This window comes from Phacochoerus africanus, chromosome 2 (assembly GCF_016906955.1).
Source record: "Phacochoerus africanus isolate WHEZ1 chromosome 2, ROS_Pafr_v1, whole genome shotgun sequence".
NCBI lineage: Eukaryota > Metazoa > Chordata > Mammalia > Artiodactyla > Suidae > Phacochoerus > Phacochoerus africanus.
The window spans coordinates 13,830,869-13,852,291 of NC_062545.1; the positions used below are offsets into that span (position 1 = coordinate 13,830,869).

The following is a 21,423-nucleotide window of genomic DNA, read 5'->3' on the forward strand; positions in this document are numbered from 1 at the left end:
GCTGAGCAGAGAAATAGGAATGAAGACTACCAAGAAAGGCCATGTTCCTTACATTCAATTGAAACCAATTTAAAAAAATATGTGTTAAAATCAAGTTGAAGAGAACATGCATCCACAGGATTATTCTTTCTTTCTTTATTTTTTTTTAGGGTCGCACCCTCGGCATATGGAGGTTCCCAGGCTAGGGGTCAAATGGGAGATACAGCTGCTGGCCTACACCACAGAGACAGCAACACAGGATCAGAGCCACATCTGTGACCTACACCACAGCTCACGGTGATGCCAGATTCTTAACCCACTGATGAAGGCCAGGGATCGAACCTACAACCTCATGGTTCCTAGTTGGATTCATTTCTACTGCGCCACGATGGGAACTCCACACAGGATTATTCTTGCATTGCTGATAAGAGTGAGTAGTACAAACACTTTGGGACAGTTTGGCCTGACATTAGAAGCCCAGAAGTCACATTCTCTCCGACTCAGCCATTCTACTGTTAGGTATGCATGTAAAGGTATCCCGAACAGAGGGATTCTTGTACCAAAGGTGGGATATACAAGAATGGTCTGTTAGCACAGGGCACGTAGGGATTCTTGTACCAAAGGTGGGATATACAAGAATGGTCTGTTAGCACAGGACACGTAGAAACAACCAGCAGATAACCCAGAGTAACATCAGAAGGAGAGTAGGTAAGTGGCACAGTATATGGCCACCAAAGATGAATGAAATACAGTGGCAGGCAACAGTGTTGGTGAATCTTAGCAATATAATATTACGTGGAAAAGTGAGGATCAAAAGAGTGATGCAGTGATCCTCTTTACGTAAAGTTGAAAATGAAAATACGTATTCTTTTTAAGAATAGAATAAACAAAATGACTGACTGTATATAAAAAGGAAAAACATTGGACTGGATTCAGTGTGACGGTTGCCATGATATAAAAAGGCAGGAGGATGGAATGAATGGTGATGCTGTTGAGGGACTTGGCTTCCGGGCTCAATTCCTGGGTCCTGGCTTTGCAGGTGCCTTGGTCCTTTTTACATCATAAAAGCTAAGTAATTAAAAGTAACTAAGTGAGTGGGCCATGCATGGACCAATGATGCAACTGCATCATATATAACAGAGGTTCCCAAGTAAAGAATAAACACAATTTTGAAAGTACATTTTCTACTTAAATATCTGTTTTAAATCACATCCTAAAAAATATTATCTGAGACACTATTAATTGGAAATGAAGAGATACTTGGTTTTGAGCTCAATGGAAGATTGCTTAGCATTCTGATGTCACCGAGAAGAGACCAGTCTAACCGCTGTGCAACCGCAGAGAAATTATTTAACCTGTCATCATCTTAGATCCTGTAACTGTGAAGGAGGGTAATGTCATCTCCTTCACTGAAATTATTTTGTGTTTTAAAGTGAACAATGTGTCACATAGAAGGCACTTATATTTTATTGTATTTATTACATTCCTCATGGATGTGTTACGTTTTGCCAACTCAAACACAAGGAACTTAGTATCCTTGGACCAAAACCTGCCATTGTGCAAAGAACGTTTTCATTCTCACAATCCTGCTTTTTAACCTTGACTCATAGGCGCCATGCATTTTGTAGTGTCGGTAGCTTTCATGTTAGTGTGGCTGAAAAAATAGGGAGTGACCAAGAGTCCTTTTTTTAAGACTTTATTTGTTTATTTATTTATTTATGTATTGGAGCATTTTTAGGTTTATGACAAAACTGAGAGGAAAAGAGAGAGATTTCTGATGTATCTCCTGCCTCCAACACAGGCACCAGAGCGCTTTTCATATAAAAGCTTCCTAATTTACAGGAATAACAGTCTTAACAGACAAAAAAAATACAGAGATTTTGTGGACTTCTACTCTTAGGCATACAGAAACCTCAAGGGTGTGTGCGTTAATGACCTGAGAATGAATGTATGTATTGAGTAAATTATATACCTTCCAAGTGCTTTGGGGATAATGCTCCTGCATGTGTCTGACAACCTTTATAGAAATTGAGTCATGTTGGTTGTTCTTGAACATTCTTCAGGTATATTTTGAATCCCCTTAAACTGATTTTATAACTGCCTTTTTTTTCTTTTTGGCCCCCCCCACACCCACGGCATGTGGAAGTTCTCAGGTCAGGGATTGAACCTGCGCCCCAGCAGTGACAGTGCCAGATCCTTAACCTGCCTTGCCACAGGGGAACTCCAGATTTTATAACTATCTTGTTCATGTTGGCATTTTGATTTACTCCTGTCCTTCCCCCTTTTATAGCCGTGTGAACAAGGACGCCGTATGAAGCGAATCCACGCCGTGGCGAACATTGGCACGGCACTCAAGTTTCTCGAAGGAAGGAAGGTGAGAGAGAAACAAAAATGAAACCCTTCAAGAAGAAGGCATACCTAATGTCTTCCATGTTGGCTGTGGGCTAAAAACACTGCATGTCATCTGTACAACCTAGGTGTGCAGCAGTACTGGACAATAATTTTAGACTCAGAGAAAAGTGTCAAAAAAGGACACAGAACTCTCATGTCTGTATTTCCACCAGGTTCCTCTCATATGAAGAATTTGTATATGTAGTGTATGTATGTATGTAACATAGTACAACTGTCAGATGAGGAAATTAAAATTAGAATGATGCTGTCAAGTAAAGCGTAGACACTAGTCTGATTTCCTCAGTCTCCTCCAATGTCTTATTTCTATTTCAGGATCCAATCCAATAGTACACCTTGCATTTAATTGTTGTTGCTTCTTTGTCTTCTCCGTTCCTTGACCTTACCTTTCCTTGTCTTTCATGATCTTGATGATTAGTGCTAGTCAGTAATTTTTCATAATGTCTCTCAGTTTAGTTTGTATGATATTTTCTCAGGATTAGATTGAGATTATATACTTTTGGCAATAATTCCAAGGAAGTGATGTATTCTTGTGAGTGCATCATATTAATGGATGTGGGATTCCGGTGTGTCTTATTTCTGGTAACGTTAACCTCAACCACTTGACAGAGTGATTTGTTGAGGTTTTAATAGCAAAGCTACTACTTTTCCATTTGTAACTGAGAAATAATATAGAGGAGGTAACTGGGATTATGCTAATCCTCTGCTTCTTTTTGCTCACTGATTTTCGTGTCCTTTGCCTTCAATAATTATTTCTGTGCTGTTTGCCTAAGGATCTTGTGTTTCCTTCATTTCTTATATATGCATTAATTGAAATTGTTCTCTAAGAAAAGATGTCCTTTCTCCTCCATTTGTTTGTATATTCAATTGCATATTTATTTCATTTTGGACTCATGCATATTTACATAATTCTGTAGGTGTCATCCGACTGCTATGACTGTTATAATGATGATGATGATTTGTTGCTCAGATTGTTCTAGCTTCAGCCGTTAAGAGTTCCTTCAGGCCAGCTCCCGTACTCTCCTGACATGGCCCTGTTCTTTTTCAAGTGTTTACTTATTTTCTGGAGCAATAGGTTTTCCAGGTTTATCTTCCATTTTCCCTGCTTTAGTCCTAGAACCAACCACTTCTCTAAGGAGGCTTTGTTCTTTTCATTAGTGAATGACATTTAGAAACAAAGGTTTTGGTGCTAGATGTGTTCATTGTTAGTGAGGTTTCATTGCTCCTTGGCCCTCCCAACAGACAGATCTAGAAATATGTATGTTTACTAACCTGCGTATACACATCTCCCTCTCTCTCTCTGTGTGTGTGTGTGTGTGTGTGTGTGTAGCTTCTTCTATAAACCTTTACTTCAAACTGATACTTCTGATTTCAATCCAATACCACAAGGTCCATTTCAGCCTTCTGTGCTTATATCTTTCTATAGTCTCACTGAGCCAGTGAGAAACCTGGCTCCCATCTACAGTACATCCTCTTATTTTTCATCCCTAGTATATATGCATAAGGCAGTTTCAGAATTGCTAACCCATGCCTTTGCAGTAGCCAGTCAGGAGACTGTGGTCCAAATTCATTGAGGTTATTTCTGTTCTCTCACCCCTTTCAGTGTGACTATGTGATTCATTTGCGATAGAGTTGTATTCCACTTCGGGTGACCCCACATACATCTTAGTTGACTTACTTTTTATGTTAGAGACCGAGTCATTACCATGATTCTAGGAGCAAAGGTTATACTTAGACAAGTGGCATTCCCTCTTCTTTCTTACTTCTCCATCTCATTTCCCTTCCTTTCACTCTTTTCATCACCTCTAAGTAACCAATCTCTCCAGTTTCTGATTTATCCTTCCTGTACTTCTTTTGCAGGAATGAGCAGGTATATTTGATATACCACTTTCTTACATGAAGGTAGCATCCTAGAGATACACCAATGGCACTTGATCTTTTTCATTTAACCGAATATCCTGGATCCATATCTTGTAATAATCTATAATGGAAAAGAATCTCTCTCTACATGTATGTGTATGTGTCTATAATTACTTTTCTGTGCACATGAAACTAACACAGCATTGTAAATCAATGATACTTCAATAAACATATTTTTGAAATTTAAATTAAAAAACCAGTATGCCCTGGAAATCACTCAAATCAGTTCACAGAGAGCTTCCTCATTCATTTTCACAGCTGCATAGTATTCCATTGCCTGGATGTGCCAGAGTTTATTTAACTACTCTCTACTAAATGAGCATTTAGGTTTTTTCTAGTATTTTTCAAACAGAAACAATGAAGCTGTTAATGACTGTGCACAAGTTCTCTCATATTATTTGAAGTGCATTTTCTGGGTGAATTTTTAGAGGTGTGATTGCCTGTTGAAAACATAAGTGTGTTTTTGTTTTGTTGGATATTGAAATATTTCCCCACAAAAGGGTTGCACCAGTCCTTTAGATTTAGCCTTTTCTAATTTGTGGAAATTTAGGAAGTCTGTGTTTGGCAATACCAAAACCAGCTTTATAAACAGATATCCAGATACTTCTGGAAAATAGAATGATTCAATTATTTACTTCTCAGTAACGTTTATTTGAGTTTCCGGACAAAATCCAAAGCATTTCCCTTCTGTCCTCACAAATCTCTAACTTGTCTTAATGCAGAAAAAATCTACCTGAAATATAGTTTTGGGCTACTCTTTCTTGCATTCTTTACTCCATAGGCTCACAAAATAATTGGCAGGGGAGTGGAATGAGTTTTCGAAGATTCTTCGGTGCCCTCTCTCTTTTTATCTATCTATCTATCTATCTGTCTGTCTGTCTGTCTGTCTGTTTGTTTGTTTGTTTATTTATTTATCTTTTTAGGGACACTCCTGCAGCATATGGAGGTTCCCAAGCTAGGGGTTGAATCGAAGCTGCAGCTGCCAGTCTACACCACAGCCACAGCAATGACGGATCCGAGCCTCATCTGTGACCTACACCACAGCTCACAATAATGCCAGATCCTTAACGCACTGAGCTAGGCCACGGATCAAACCTGAATCCTCATGGTTAGTTTCCTTACCGCTGAGCCACAGCGGGAAGTCCTCTTACTATTTATTTTTGTTCTTTATAATTTAAGAGCTTACGTCTCAAATGCATGTTCAAGAAATTGCCTTTAACCTGTGTATTTACTTTGTCCTCCGTTTAGATCTTTCTTTCAATAGTAGAAAATGAGTTCAGTTCTTGGATTCTAGCTTGACTTGACGAATATGAAGGCATTTTCAAGTTTTACTGAAGAAGACGCTACCATTGCATTTATTTTCCACTTGTTTACAGGGCTACTGAAGCAAAGTACACATTAGTATTTGCTAAGAATTGTAGAAGTGTGACTCCACTGAACAGATTCATCACCACTTTCCACAAGTTTCTTTCTCCGTGAGGTGTCAGGTGGATCATTCTAAATAGTGATATCAGGAGCTGACCACTGACTGTCTTTCCTAAAACACCAGGACATACATTTATTTATTTATTTGTTTGTTTGTTTATTTATTTATTTATTTTTCGGGCTGCAGGTGCAGCGTATGGAAGTTCCCAGGCCGGGGGTTGAATTGGAGCTACAGCTGCCAGCCCAAACCACAGCCATGGCAATGCCAGATCCAAGCTGCGTCTGCGACCTCCACTACAGCTCAGCGCAACCCTGAATCCTTAACCCACTGAGCAGGGCCAGGGATCAAACCCACATCCTCATGGATATTAGTCGTGTTTGTTACCGGATGAGCCACAACAGGAACTCCACATTTTGATTCCTATGAGGTCCAAATGGGTGTCTAAAAGATGAAGCGGGGTAGAGGCTAATTGTGGTAGCAGAACTGAGCAGCTCTGTGCCCTGTCTTGAAGAAGGAAGCAAATACTCAATTCCAGCTAGAATTCCCTCCGTGAAACACATGCACAGTCAGTGAGCCCGGGTTTAATAGTTGAACAGGAAACGCCTGTAGTCTGAATTTTTATTGAAATTGTATTATTTATTCAACTTATTTGAATTATTTATTAAGGACTGCTGGTATTTGGCTACCTATATTCCTGTTTAGAATGATTCTCCTGACACCTCACTAGAGAAAGTAACAAATCTATAGTCATGGTGCATCTGTTCATTAGATTTTCTAGTGTATCAAGAAAAGCTAGTAAGCCGGGCTTTTATGAAAATTTTTCCAAAATAATTTGAACGTTTTTTGAAACATCCATGGAAATTGTATTAGTGGGCTAGGGCTGCCGTACCAGGACCCCATGGCCTGGGTGGCTTAAACAACAGAGATTTATTTTCTCACTGTTCTGGAGGCTGGAGGACCAAGATCAAGGTGCAAGGTGTCAGCATGGTTGATTTCTTCCTTTCTCCCAGGCTGGCAGACAGTGGCTTTGTCACTGTACCCTCACATGGCCTTTCTCCTGTCTGGGTATGGGGGGGAGGGAACAGAGAGAGAGAAAGAGGGGGGGAGTGTTTGCCAGTGTCTCTTCCTCTTTTTATAAGGATGCCAGCCCTACTGGATTAGGGCTCACATGTTTAACCCTAATTGTCTCCCTAAAGGCTCTGTCTCCAATGCAGTCACCTTGGAAGTTAGGGCCTCAACATGTAAATTTGTGGGATAATGCTGTCCATCAAGGCTTCTGGCTGACAAAATCAAACTTCTCCAGATAACATGGAGCAAGCACAGTTCTCAAATATTGACATGCCTCAGAATCAACAAAACCTAGAGGTTTATTTAAAACAGATTCTTGGGCTATCTTCTTTATTTTCTGGTTCAGAAAGCCTGAGTTGAGGTCCACTGATGTGATTCCATCCTTTCTGATTTCTGGAATTCTTCAGTCTCTTTGGATGTGTCTCTACGGCCTATCCCACTCTCTTAGGCTATTAAAAGCTTATTGTACATTTAATAGGACTTTACAAGGAAGTGGAGATAAAACAAACAAAAAGCCCATGCTCCCATAACCCATCATGGAACACAGTTTTAAGGACCTGGCGTTGCTGCAGCTGTAGCATAGCTCACAGCTGCATCTCGAATTTGGTCCCTGGCCCAGGAACTTTCATACGCTATGGGTGCATGGCCATAAAATTTTTTAAAAAGACAGAGAGAGAAAAAAAATTTGAAAAAAATTTTTTTCTTCACAAGTTAAGCAAAAGATCTTTAGGTTCTACAATAAGCTGAGTATCTAAACTTCATAGTACAATAGGAGCTGGACTGAGGTAGGAAATTTAACTTACCTGCATTTTAAAAAAGAATGATATATGTAAAGAAAGAACAAATTTGTCCTCTGTGAAATGCATTAATCTTGTGGTTGTTAGCACATATTATAAATGCGTGGCCTGCGGATGCTAAAATGGATGTGGAGAACCTTCTGTAGAACTTATAAAGCAGGGCAATCAGAATGATTTAGAGATTGCAATAGGTTCCATCATAAAAGATTAAAGACATGTGATGCTCTTTATTTTCCTCCAGCAAGCGTTATATGCCTCACACCATGCTGGCTTTAAAAGAAGTAGACACATAAGCTTGTAATCGGTGCAAGTTCTTCATTTATTTGTCTGTTTCTGAACCTGATAAATGAACTTCAGGAGTGAGAGAAAATCCCATGGGTATACCTCACATCACTTACAGTGACGTTGATGCTCGCTTGTGTTTTACTCCTCTGTTGTGTAGCTAGTAAATTTAAACTAATTACGTGAGTGAAGTATTTGTAGGATGATTTTGCTTCTGAGAATTTTTAAAAAGTAAACCATTGACAGACTCCTGAACTGTGCTGTTAATAGCACACCTTCGTAAATCTTCTCTGAGAATTCTTGAGCTAGGACACTGAGGCCTTTATTTTTTTTTTTCTAATTTGTTCAGGGTTATGAAGAGGGGGACAAGCAGTTATTCACTGTCTTCTATAGAGACGGACAGAACTAGACCTACCATAGAAGTCCATTTTCCTGGGACTTAGGAAGCAACATTTCTCATGGTTGGGAAGACATTGAAATGAATAATTGGGGACAATGGTAGACAGATTAATCCTGAAGGCTTTATATCTGTCAGGGCCCCAAAGTCGGACACTGTACCCCAACAGACTCCTTCTACCTATGTCCTGGCCTTCCTTTGTCTTTAAAATATATTTCAATCTAAGTGTACCACCTACATCTTTACTCCCTTTGAACAAAGAACGTGGGTTGGAAAGCTTATTTATGTGTATGTATCATCTTCTCCCTTTGTTTTTCATGTCAGTCCATGTACAGAGGATCACCGGTTAGTACAAACTTCAGAACTTTTAACTCCTGACTTTTATAGGTAAAAGAGCATATAAGTTTCGTGCTATTTGGTAACAAAGTTCAAAGTAAGTGCATCTTCTTAAACTACTCACAGTTTCTTTTATGTTCTGGACAACCCCTGAATGTAAAGAATAACCATTTTGTTGGTAATTCCTTGCATGATGTCATAGTTTTTTCAACATTAAGCAAGTTTTTGAAATTTCTTCTGTGGTTGTTTTTCTCATGTGCTCCTAATGAATGCCCCTGAAATGTCCACTGAAACTGTGTGCTTGTTTGTTTTGATGGCTCATCCCACTCACTCTTGTGCATCGCTGCACAAGCATGACCAAATTGTGTTGATGGCTAACAAAGTACTACTTATTGCACGATTAAATGGCCTGTAAGCTTCTAGTCCATCACTAGTACAATTTTTCTCTTTTAAACAGATAAAATTAGTCAACATTAACTCCACTGATATAGCAGATGGCCGACCCTCCATAGTTCTTGGATTGATGTGGACTATAATTCTATATTTCCAGGTATGGTATTATAATCCCCTTTTCCATGGGTATAATGACACGGACGGGGGTAGCGGTGGACATTGTAAGGTTTGAAGCATGCCGTCATTTTCCATACCTCTGGGGCTGATGCGCAAGTCAGCAGAAATGTGTCCTCCACATGCATGTTGGTTTTTGTTAGCAGGAAAATGCCCTCTTCTGCTCTGCTAAGGTGTTATATATGGAATTCTCCAAAGAACTCTGGCCTAAGTACCCAATCTGAAAAGTAGGCAGGGCACAATGGAGCTGAAATATTGCTGTAGAAAGAGTTTAGGTATTTTTTTCTTCGTCCTCTGGAAGGGAGCAGTTCTCTGCTCCTATTTGACATTAGGCAGAGAAATTAACCTGCTCTTCTATCCAAGATTATTCTTCTAGCCCTTAGGTTGGCTTTGAAAGAAATAGACTTGTTTTTTTAAAGCAGTTTTAGGTTCACAGCAAACTTGAGCAAGTACAGAGGTTTCCCATGTACCCCCTGCACCCACACATGCATGGCCTCCCCCTGTACCAACAGCCCCCACCGGATAGGTACATTTGTTATTTGTTAGGATTAATCAACCTTTATTGACACATCACTCTCATTTCAAGGCTTGTCATTCGCATCAGGGCTCACTTTGGGTGTGCACATTCTAGGAGTTTAGGTAACCATTAGATTTTATTTTATTTATGCATGCATGTGTTATGCAAGTTCTAATTACGGTGCAAAAGGTACCCTTTTAGATGCAGTAGGAAATGCAAAAAGAAGTAGGGCACCAGTCACGCCTTTTAAGAGCTTACCTTGTCAGAGAAGGGGTAAGAGAGTTGAGAGCAATCATTTTGAGTTGGAAAAGGAAGAGTCTCTTTGAGGAGAGAAGAACAAGGATAATGCTGACTTTCTGCCAACTGTTACCGCGCACGCAGATTGAGGAGTTGACCAGCAACCTGCCGCAGCTGCAGTCTCTGTCCAGCAGCACGTCCTCCGTGGACAGCATGGTCAGCTCTGAGACTGCCAGCCCCCCGAGTAAACGGAAGGTGGCCACCAAGATCCAAGGAAACGCCAAGAAGACTTTGTTAAAGTGGGTTCAGTGCACAACCTCCAAGTAAGTATAAGCAGGGATTTGTTTACATTAGGAACCCTTGAGTAATTTGAGTTATCAATTTATGACTGAACGCACATCCCAGGGATCACAAAATTTGTGGAGACATTTGCTGCTGGTCTGCTTTCGCTCTTCCCTTTAATTAAAGTGAAAACAAAAGTCACCCTTGATACGCTAGGAACATGCTGTAATGAAACCCATGCCCTGATTAAGCTGTTTAATCCCTGCACTTTGATTAGGAGCATGAGGCCTAATTTTATTTAGGTCCTTGTTTGGATTTTCTGCTGCTAGTAAATAATTTTTTGCACAAGTAAATTAGAGGTTTAGATGTGATTATCTCTTTATAAGACTATTCTATTTAACAATCGTGTGAAGCAAGGTTCACATTAATACTTATATTTGTATTTATATCCTGAAATTTTCTGGCAGTTTTATTTTTCAGTGTTTCCTTTTGTCTCTTCTTTTATATGGAATATAGACTCTTTCGTGAACTTCCACTTTATGTGCTGAAAATTTGCTTCTAAGCATAATAAATTTATATACATATGTGTGATAATACTGAATATAAAAGATACTCTCAAAAAGAACCCTTCCATAACAATTTCAATAGAGTTTTCAGTCGATTATACCAATATTTTATGGTCAGATATAGTCAGTAATAAGATCTGTTCACAGAGGAATTTGGCTTTTGTAAGATTTTCCTAAATGACATGTAAAATTAACTCCTTTCTATTTTGTTCTGCATGCCTAAATCTAATCTGAATCTAATTCTCGCCTTCTGGAAAATAGTTGTAAACAAATACTTATCATTATAAAACACCAAGCACTAAATATAGGGAGTTCTATCTTTAAAGAGTTTAAACAGCAAAAATAAAGAGAGGAAAAAATAAACATAGGGAAGATGTAATTAGTGTTACTAATTTATATAGTTTTGCTTAACTTTTAAAGTGGGTTGGTGGTTTTCTAATGTAGGGTATAGTTTTATGATTCAAGTTGCAATCAAAAATATTTCTGAAGGCAAAGCTTTGGGTCTCTTGAGACTCTATAGTAGAGATGTAATTAAAAAAAGTCCTTCCCACTTTGCGGGCGTGCTGTCTGCATTCCATCTACTGTGGACATTATTAGCCTTTTTATTTGCAGCTTTACCAGGGAGGGAGAAGAAACTTGCTGAGTGGGAGGGACTGGTGACCGTGTATATCACGATGCTGTTGCAATAAAAACATTGCAGTAACATCCATGTGATATTCTGTTGTCTGCTGCTCCACACAGCATTTAATTAACCAAAAAGAAGTAAATTTTCATGCAATATCATAGTAGCTTAAAGTAAAATCAAATTCAATGCTGTTGGAGTTTTCCCGCGTTAAGTTTTGCTCACACACGGGGTGCTGTGTTTCAGAGACACGCAGGAGCCTGTGGATAATGAAGTCATGTCTGCAACTTGTATGTTCGAAACACTGGTGAAAGTTATGTTTGCCTTTTACGTGTATAAACATCCAGATTGATAGACCCACGGATACTCCGCCGAGGAGCACATCAGTGAGATCTGATTACTTTACAGCTGCCTCAATTGTAGACGTTTAAGGAGATGCCTGCTCTCTGCCATGAATGTTCTGGAATGAACACATGATTCCATTGTCCTGCCACATCGTTGATAATTTTTCTGACTTACTTTTTACACTCCCCCAGTATTCATTTTTCAAGCAGTTTCTTATCCGACATGGATAAGAGGCTTTAGAATCTGTACCCGTTTCAGTACATAGCATGTTTGTATAATTATCCTTTGGGATACTGTAGTCTGAAAGTTTTTCCGTCTCACAAGACTGAAGACAGTGAGAAAGGACAAAACATCCAGTAAAACACCAAGTTATCAGAGTGTACTCCTTATTTTCATATAAAATTTTGAAATATTTCAGAAGTAAAGGAAAAAGCAGTTTCAGTAACACAAGAGAGTTAAGCGCCCTCCGCTCTTTTTTTTAACCAATTTCATCTATTAATCAGTACTCTCAGAAATGAAACCGTGTCTGACACTTGCATACCTTATTTTCACATGTCTTAGAACAGTTGTATTTTAGGACAAAAATCAAAAGATAACCAAACGAATGAAGACGTACGTATCCAGATCCATTCAAAATAACTTGCTATAAATATGCGTTAAAAGTCAGACGTGGCTATCAAGTGGATATACTTCTTTCGGTGATGGATCTACATTTCTTGAAGTTTGTATCACTTTAAGTGAGGTATCTAAATTTTCTTTGATTTTGTGTCTAAGATTCTTAAATGACCGTCTTGGACCAAAGTGAAAACTTTTTAGGAATATCACCTACTAGTTTGATCTAATACAAAATGTTATAGGGGTGTACGTGTGAGTCCAACACATATGGAGGAAGACCAGGTGCCAAGCCATTTTTAACTATTCCAGCATGGTGACTATTTAGGGAAACATTTTATATGTATCTTTTTGTAAATGTCTAAAACAATACACAAGTTCAATAAAATCAGAACATATCTAATACGTGATGCGTATTTATCAGCTAACTGTTCACTTATTTACACCCACTTTAATTTGTTAAAAAATAATTTGAGGCAGCTTAAAGGGACTGTGAATACAGAAACATTTTAAAATGGGGAACTGTGGGCAAAGGGAAAGTGTAGGTAGAAAAGGAAGGTGAAGCCAGAGGCAAATGTACAAATAGATAAATAATAAGAGATAACTTCTTACCCTGAATGTGTATTTGCCAATGTGTCAGGTATGGGCTGAAAAAATTATATCTGTATGACCAGAGACAGAGCTCTAAAAGAACTAAGAGAGCGATGCAAGATTATAATTACTGGAATCTTACAATATTGTCTTCGAAATACTTATTTGTGAAGCAAGTGATTAAATCCAATGATGCTCTAAAAGCACAGTATATTTTACACAGACTAAATGTACCTTGATAAGACAGGAATTAAAGTGAACCTTAACGTTTGCAGCGATAGGAGTTCCCGTTGTGGCTCAGCAGGTTGAGACATAGTCTCCACAAGGATGTGAGTTTGATCCCTGGCCTTGCTCAGTGGGTTAAGGATCCAGTGTTGCCACAAACTGTGGTATAGGCCGGCAGCTGCAGCTCTGATTCAACCCCTAGCCGGGGAAGTTCCATATGCCTCAGATGGCCTAGTAAACAGAAAAAAAGAAAAGATTTGCAGAGATAAAATGTGAAAGCATTTACCACCTTCTATAAATCGGTATATCAGTCAGATATATTGTATCTTACAGTTCATGGAAATTTTGAGAATGTAGTATGAAAAAAAAGAGTTTATTTGGAAACAACTGCAATGAGACTAATTTTCTGAAAGAAACGACAAGCGTATTTATCCACTGAATGTCGTCTAATTCATTGATTGCCTTTAAAGGCTTTACATGTAATCAAAAGATGCTGCTCAAAAATATCTTTGCAACTCTCCTTTTGAAACAGCCGTTATAGTTGCTAGGTGCCATGTAGAAAGAAATTATTTATTGTGAGCTTGTCTCACTTCTGTTTTCAGCAACTGAAATATTACTGCCAACTTGGATCCCTTCGCAATTATCATAACTGGCTTTGAATTAAATCCACCGCCACGGAACAGACGTTTGCCACCAGGGCATTGCCTTCAAGGCAGTTCCAAAGAAAGAATTTTAAAAAAGAATTTGATAAACAATTCAATTGGAGGGGTAAATTCATCTTGTCTGGACTTTTGGAGAGTGCCGCCTGCTTTAGAGAGATGATCACACCCATTTACATTTTGTTCAATCTAATGCGTCTGATATAAATAATTCAGCCACATTATGGTCTGTTATGATATGTGCATGTGTATCACAGGCTGCTTGTGATTATCATTAAAAATGTAAGATCCCTGGCCTTGCTCAGTGGGTTAAGGATCCAGCGTTGCCGTGAGCTGTGGTGTAGGTTGCAGACGTGGCTCGGATCCCGCGTTGCTGTGGCTCTGGCGTAGGCCGGTGGCTACAGCTCCGATTCGACCCCTAGCCTGGGAACCTCCATATGCCACGGGAGCGACCCAAGAAATGGCAAAAAGACAAAATAAATAAAATAAATAAATAAATAAAAATAAAAAGTAAATTAAAATTAAATGAATAAACAAAAAATGTTAGAGATTTCAAAAATTACACAATGGTGAATTATTATTTTGGTGTTTTTAAAATTTTTTCTCTTTTTTTCATTTTGCCAGATACTTTCTTCTTCTAATTGGTTTCCTTTTAAAATGTGCTTTATTATTATTATTATTATTATTATTTTGGGCCACACACGTGGCATATGGAAGTTCCCAGGCTAGGGGTTGAATTGGAGCTGCAGCTGCTAGTCTACGCCACAGCCACAGCAACACAGGATTGGAGCCACGTCTATGACCTACACCAGAGCTCACTGCAAGGTGGGATCCTTAATTTGCTGAGCGAGGGCAGGGATGGAACCTGCATCCTCATGGTTACTGGTCGGATTCATAACCTGGTGAGCCACAATGGGAACTCCCCAAAAGTGTGCTTCAAATTGAGTCTCTTAATTATTGAAAACTCGAATATAGAAAACCCTGAAGTATGAAGCCAGAATTTCTACATCTTAACTGGTTACCCATTGAAAATTTTTATTTACTTCTTTTTTCTCCAAACCTGCTATAGCTAACTGCACATCGTTCTTTGCTGGATTGAGTCTGAGGAAGTGCATGTTACCTGCTCAGCAGTTGACATTATTATTATTTTTTAAAGGCAGATGGGGATAGAAGTAAAAGACTTTGGACGCAGTTGGAGAAGCGGAGTTGCCTTTCATTCGGTTATCCATGCCATTCGACCGGAACTAGTGGACTTGGAGAAGGTGAAAGGAAGGTCTAACCGAGAAAACCTGGAGGAGGCTTTCACTATTGCTGAAACAGAGCTGGGAATCCCAAGACTCCTGGATCCAGAAGGCACGTGGAGCGATTGTTGGCTCTTGTAGACCTCAACTCAGTAGGGTTATATGTTTTTTGGTTGTTTTGTTTTGGTTTTTTTTGGCCATGCTTGCAGCATGCGAACGTAGTTCCCAGGCCTGGGATGGAACCCAAGCCACAGCAGTGACCCGAGCCAAAACAGTGACAGACCTGCTGAGCCACAAGGGAGCTTTGGGTTATATGTCTTAAATCCAGAAATTACAGATGGCTTCCAAGAGGCCAGCCAACTTTAGAAAACTGGGGAAAACGCTCTGTCTTCCTATACCAATTTTTTTTTTTGGAAAAAATATTTGCCACTGTGCAAGGGAGCAAAATACAGTTCTATTGCTCTTAACAGCACTTTGATGTGGGTGGTACCAGCAGGTGAGCTGTGCTTACTTGATGTACTTAAGGATGGAAGGAAGGTTTTAGAAGTGTGTGTACTGGGGCGAGGAGGAGTGCCACGGAATCTAGAAGAATAAAAAATCAGTAATCTCAGGGGGAGGGAGTAGGAGGGACTGGGAATTTGGGGTTAATAGAGGCAAACAATAGCCTTTGGAATCGATAAGAAATGGGATCCTGCTGTGTAGGTAGCACTGGGAACTATGTCTGGTCACTTGTGATGGAGCATGATAAAAATGTGAGAAAAAGAATGTATATATGTATGTGTGACTGGGTCACCTTGCTGTGCCACAGAAAATTGACAGAACAATGTGAATCAGCTATAAAGGAAAAAATAAAAATTATTATTAAAGAAACTTAGCCATCTCAGGGCATACCTTTTAAATTATTAAATAATACTTATTTATAGCAATATGATTGTAAATTATTTTTAATTATAGAAATATTTTATATAAATTTATAAATATTGAATAAATATAATAAAATAAATTAGAAATTATTTATACAACTAAATTTTATAAATGATTATTTATTTATTTTTTAGTCATTAGAAACAGAAATATTGATAGCCACCCAGGGTTTGAGTGTCAGTTGGGCAAACCACACCATGACTAACCTAATATTTTTCATTGGAATTGCTTGGCACCTTTTTGGTAAGGCAGTGAATTTTAAGACTTTCTGAAAAATGGAGTCAACTCTTTTGCGCCTTCAAAAGACAAATCCGAGGCCCTTAATAAATGTTAATAAATTAAGTTGTTTTGTTAAATAGAAAAAAAAGGTCAAAGTGAAATTTCCAAATGTCCCAAATGATTTCTTTCTTTCTTTTTTTTTTTTTTTGTCTTTTTGCCATTTCTTCGGCCGCTCCCGCAGCATATGGAGGTTCCCAGGTTAGGGGTCTAATTGGAGCTGTAGCCACCAGCCTACGCCAGAGCCACAGCAACGCAGGACCCGAGCCGTGTCTGTGACCTACACCACAGCTCATGGCAACGCCGGATCCTTAACCCACTGAGCAAGGGCAGGAACCGAACCCGCAACCTCATGGTTCCTAGTCGGATTCATTAACCACTGCGCCACGACAGGAACTCCCCAAATGATTTCTTTTTTAAATGTTTTCAATTGATGATTTTTTATTTTATATTATGATCGACTTACAGTGTTGTGTTAGTTTCTGCTATACAACAAAGTGATTCAATTACACATATATACATGTTCTTTTTCAGATTCTTTTCCATTATAGATTATTGCAAACTATGGACTCTGGTCCCCTGTGCTATTCAGTAGGTCCTTGTTAGTTATCTATTTTATATGTAGTAGTGTCTATATGTTAATCCCAAACTCCTAATTTATCCCTCTCCCTTACTGTTCCAGTTTGGTAACCACAAGTTTGTTTTCTATATCTGTGAGTCTATTTCCGTTTTATAAATAAGTTCCTTTGTATCATTTTTTAGACTCCACATACAAGTGATATTTGGCTTCACTTAGTATGATTATTTGTAGGTCCATCTATTGCTGCAAATGGCATTATTTCATTCTTTTTTATGGTTGGGTAGTATTCTGTTATATTCCACATCTTCTCGATCCATTCACCAGATGATTTCTCATTTGGCTTGGTAATTATGGATATTTCCATTCGTGGGTGCAGAAATGTAAATACGATGAAAATAAGTTATTCCTAAAGATGAGATTTCAGAATGGACATTTCTAGCTCTGAAACAGTGTCTGTCAGGTTGGCTTCCTCTGAGAGCCAGCATGGAGATCCCTTGTCATTTCAGGAGCCTGCTGAGGCCCCAAAGGTTCACCAGGGCAGCCAAGGGCTTTCCACCTTGTTTCTGCACAAAAAAGCCAGTGGAATCCTGTATACTCCTCAGCTCAAGGGAAAAGGCACACAAATATCCCAGCCCTCAACTTCAGAGAATGAATCAGAGCTGAAATTTTTCCTAGAGTAGGATAGAAGGAAGGTATGGTTGGTTCTTTCATATTTGCTGGACCAGAGCATCTTAATATTTTTTTTTTTTTGATGATCAGAAACTGAGTTTATCCCAATACAAGACTATCCCAAATGTAAAGTGGTTATTTTCCTAATGAGAAACCACCACCCCCCACACAAAAAAAAACATTTTTTAAGCTAACTTGAATGTATAAACTTCTAGGAATAGAGATTACACAGGCCAATATCTCTTAGAGTGGTTGAAGATTTAAAAATATATATTATGCCAAGTCATGAATTAAATGTTGTTTTGCTTTCCACTTTCACACTTCAGGGAAGTTTTCTTCTTCACATACATCTTCCATATCAGTGATCTTACTATTTCTCAAATCCCCTTTGAGTCATCTCATGAATTCCAGAATACCTTATCTTTGTTTCTTTTTAAATCTTTTGAGTTGTACCACTTTTTAAAACCTACATTGATAGTCCCTAGAAAATGCATAAGCATTTTTTTACTACCCACCTACCCCAACTCTGAGATATACATTTCATTTGTATTTTATTAACTAGACAGGATGTAGAATAACCTTATGTAGCTCAAATTTCTGATGAATGTTGAGATTACTTATTTATTTATTTATTTTTAGGGTCACACCTTCGGCCTGTGGAGGTTCCGAGGCTAGGGGTGGAATCGGAGCTACAGCTGCCAGCCTATGCCAACAGCAATGCCAGATCCTTAACCCACTGAGGGAGGCCAGGGATCAAAGCCGAGTCCTCACGGACACTAGTCGGATTCGTTTCCGCTGTGCCAAGATGGAAACTCACTGTTGAGTTTATTTAAATGAAAGATGTATTACTTTCCTAAAAGCTCTTGGTTACAATGTGTCATCTTTCTGAGTCATAACATTTCCATCATGTGTCTTCCAGAGTAAGCTGATTTCCCTCTTCTCGCCCCTAAATAGTAATCTCTTTTTCTTCTGCATTAATGGAAGTGTCTTTTGGTACCTTAGTGAGACTTTGACATGATGCTAATTAATTGATTCACATTTGGGTTTGGTTTTTCCAGATGTTGATGTGGATAAGCCAGATGAGAAGTCTATTATGACCTATGTAGCCCAGTTTCTCAAACAGTATCCTGACATCCACAGTACAGGTGCTGATGCACAAGAGAACGATGTAAGTATTTGCTTTTCTTTGAGCATCACTAAAGCTGCCAATGATAATGACTCAGATTTTTAATCATGCTGTTTTCAAAAAATTGAACTGGAATGCATTTTAATATGAGGGCAGTTGAATAAAGACTAGAGGAAAATTGGAGAGGAGATTAGAAGAAAAGATTTCTCTGATTTGTTGGATACATCGAAGAAAGCATTATTAAAAATAAATGCTGAACATGTAATAGTGATGAATTAAAATTGAGGAAAGATAGGAGTGTTGGGACACATTATTTTGGCAATTTTAAGAATGAACTAATTTTATATCCATCATATCATTTGTGCATTTGGATCCTGAGTTCCCTTATTCTGCTCAATCTGATGAAATCAAATTTTAACTTTTAGATTTATTCCATAAGTTGCTACTTATTGCAAACATGTGGAAGTAAGGCAAACTTCTACAAGTTCTGATTATTCACTGTGTTTAGATTTTTCAGTCTCTCAATAGTTTAAATAACATTCACATTTTTCATACTGCTCAAGTTACAGGTTTGTTGTTATAAATAAAGAAAAACAAAAATTGGGAAACAAGGAAAAGAAAATTATCTGCATTTGATCTTCTGCAGAGAACCTATCCTAAAAAAACTAATATATTACTGTGAATTCCATGAATATGTAGACACATAAAATATTTCAACAAAAAATAGAATCATAGTATACATGCAGTTTTATAATTTCCTCTTTTCTGTTAACATTACAAAAAAAAAAAAAAACCCTTTTTATACCATTCTCTCTAGGACATTGTATAGATGTAGAATAATTTATTTACTCTTAATTGTTGGAAATTTCTGATTTTTTGCTATTTTAAAAAATACTTCTGGATTTCCCACTGTAGCACAGTGGTCTAAGAACCCAACTGCAGGGGCTCCAGGGCTGTGGAGGCATAGGTTCAATCCCTAGCCCAGTGCAGTGGGTTATAGGATCCAGCATTGCTGTAGCTATAGCATCGATTGTAGCTGCAGCTCATATTCAATCCCTGGCCTGGGAATTGCCGTATGCCATGGGTGCAGCCACAAAAATAAATAAATATTTTACAAAATACTTCTAATTTTTAATTAGATGTTGTAATTCTTAGAAGAGAGATTTCTAGACTAAAGGACATACAGATTTTTAATGCTTTTTGAATTTTTTTTTCAAGTGTTTCTGTAGAAAGAGGTCCTATTTTGCTCTCCAGCCAGCACACCTATTTTCCCATAACAATGGATATTACCATTTTCCTATTTCTTTAAAGTACTCTAGTATTGCTTTGTTTTTGTTTCGTTTTGTTGTTGTTTCAGGGTTAGGGAGAGAGATTAAGAGAGAGATGGATTTACTACCAAATTTAAAATTATTTATTAGGCAAAATGACGTCAGAGACAGTAATTAATGGAATTTTCGGACATGTTGAGAACTCTTTCTTTGTCTTCACTGTTCAGGTCTCAACTGAACTTTTCAGAGCAGTTTGAGATTATAATGAAAAGAAACAAGAAAAACAAAAAAAGTTTACTACGTGTCTTAGAAACAGATCTAAGGAAGGACGAGGTCAGGGGAACTAAGCCAAATTTTCAAATAGGAAAAGGTTTTGCACTAATGGAAATCTGTGTCTTCATAAAATAATTAAGCAAAACGACGGTAATAGTAACTGCTGTTTTCTAGGTCAGTCGCTTGGAAGAAATTAATCTGGCATTTGATAGACCCACGTTAGTTTTTTTTTTTTTTTTTTAAACTGTGGTTTCAAGAAAGCCTTTTTATTGTTCCTTGCCAGGATTTGGGCACAAATGTTGATCACTAGAGTAACTTATTCAATAGTTAGCAAAGTAATACTCCCTAAGAACCACCATTGAAGGCAAAGACTCTGTGCTAATTCCAACATGGATTAAGGCATGTGCTTGGCATTCATTTGTTTTTTCCTGGGTTTTGAGAATGTGATGGGGCATGGATGTTACCCTGTGTGAATAAGAAACTCTCGAAGAAGGTATGTTAGGCTTACCCCATACAGCTTAGAGAAAACCAGCTTTCCGTCTGGCTTGCCATATCCAAAGGTCATATGTTATCCAATTGGATTTATTTCTGAGCTGATTCTTGAGCTTGTACTATTTTAATTTCTCTGACATTAATCATTTCTCCCAACAAGTAAACACTGTGGCTAGTGAGGGCTGAGAAAAGATAGTTTCGTTAATGCTCATGAGGATTTGATGCAAAAATCCTCAGTGCTCTGAAACACACTCCTGCTTTAATCTTGTTAATTACTTTACTAAAGAGCTTTCTTATGAAGAAATTAGTTTCATTCTCTGGAAGATAAATTCTGAGTTTTCTTTAAAAAAATTCTCTCTGTCCCTTTCCTAAAAGGAGGGTGCATGTAATTTCTTCAGGATTATTTTGAAAATTAATTTTGAAGAAAATGTATTATAAGTTTGCTTTTTTTTTTAATGGGCATTTGTAATAGGCTATGAGTATCTAAAAATGAATATTTTTAATAGAAAAAAAGAATTTTTTAATGTAAGGCTTATGTTTGTTTAATGCCACTAAATGGCCATTTAATTGTCTAATTAACCTTTAAAATTTTATGACTACATATTAGGGCTATTGATGTCATCACTTCAAAATCCTCATTATTTGTTTATTCAGGTCTTAGTAAATAGGTCTTTTTTTTTTTACAGTAAATAAGTCTTTTAATTCATTTTTTAAAACATTGACATCGACATATCCAT

General features: G+C 38.0%; 1 protein-coding gene across 13 annotated transcripts in view; it reads left to right on the forward strand.

The window, feature by feature from the left end:
• The window catches only part of SYNE1 (spectrin repeat containing nuclear envelope protein 1), a 479,896-nt gene that overhangs the window by 111,442 nt on the left and 347,031 nt on the right, over positions 1 to 21,423 (forward strand). For 12 of the 13 annotated variants that reach the window (XM_047769899.1, XM_047769909.1, XM_047769910.1 and 9 more), the window contains 5 exons: positions 2,270 to 2,353; positions 9,072 to 9,164; positions 10,080 to 10,258; positions 14,994 to 15,190; positions 18,586 to 18,695. In XM_047769899.1, coding sequence (XP_047625855.1) covers positions 2,270 to 2,353; positions 9,072 to 9,164; positions 10,080 to 10,258; positions 14,994 to 15,190; positions 18,586 to 18,695 — 663 coding nt within the window. Of the gene's footprint in view, positions 1 to 2,269; positions 2,354 to 9,071; positions 9,165 to 10,079; positions 10,259 to 14,993; positions 15,191 to 18,585; positions 18,696 to 21,423 lie in introns of those variants that run through there. The other variant, XM_047769911.1, reaches the window with a different exon arrangement.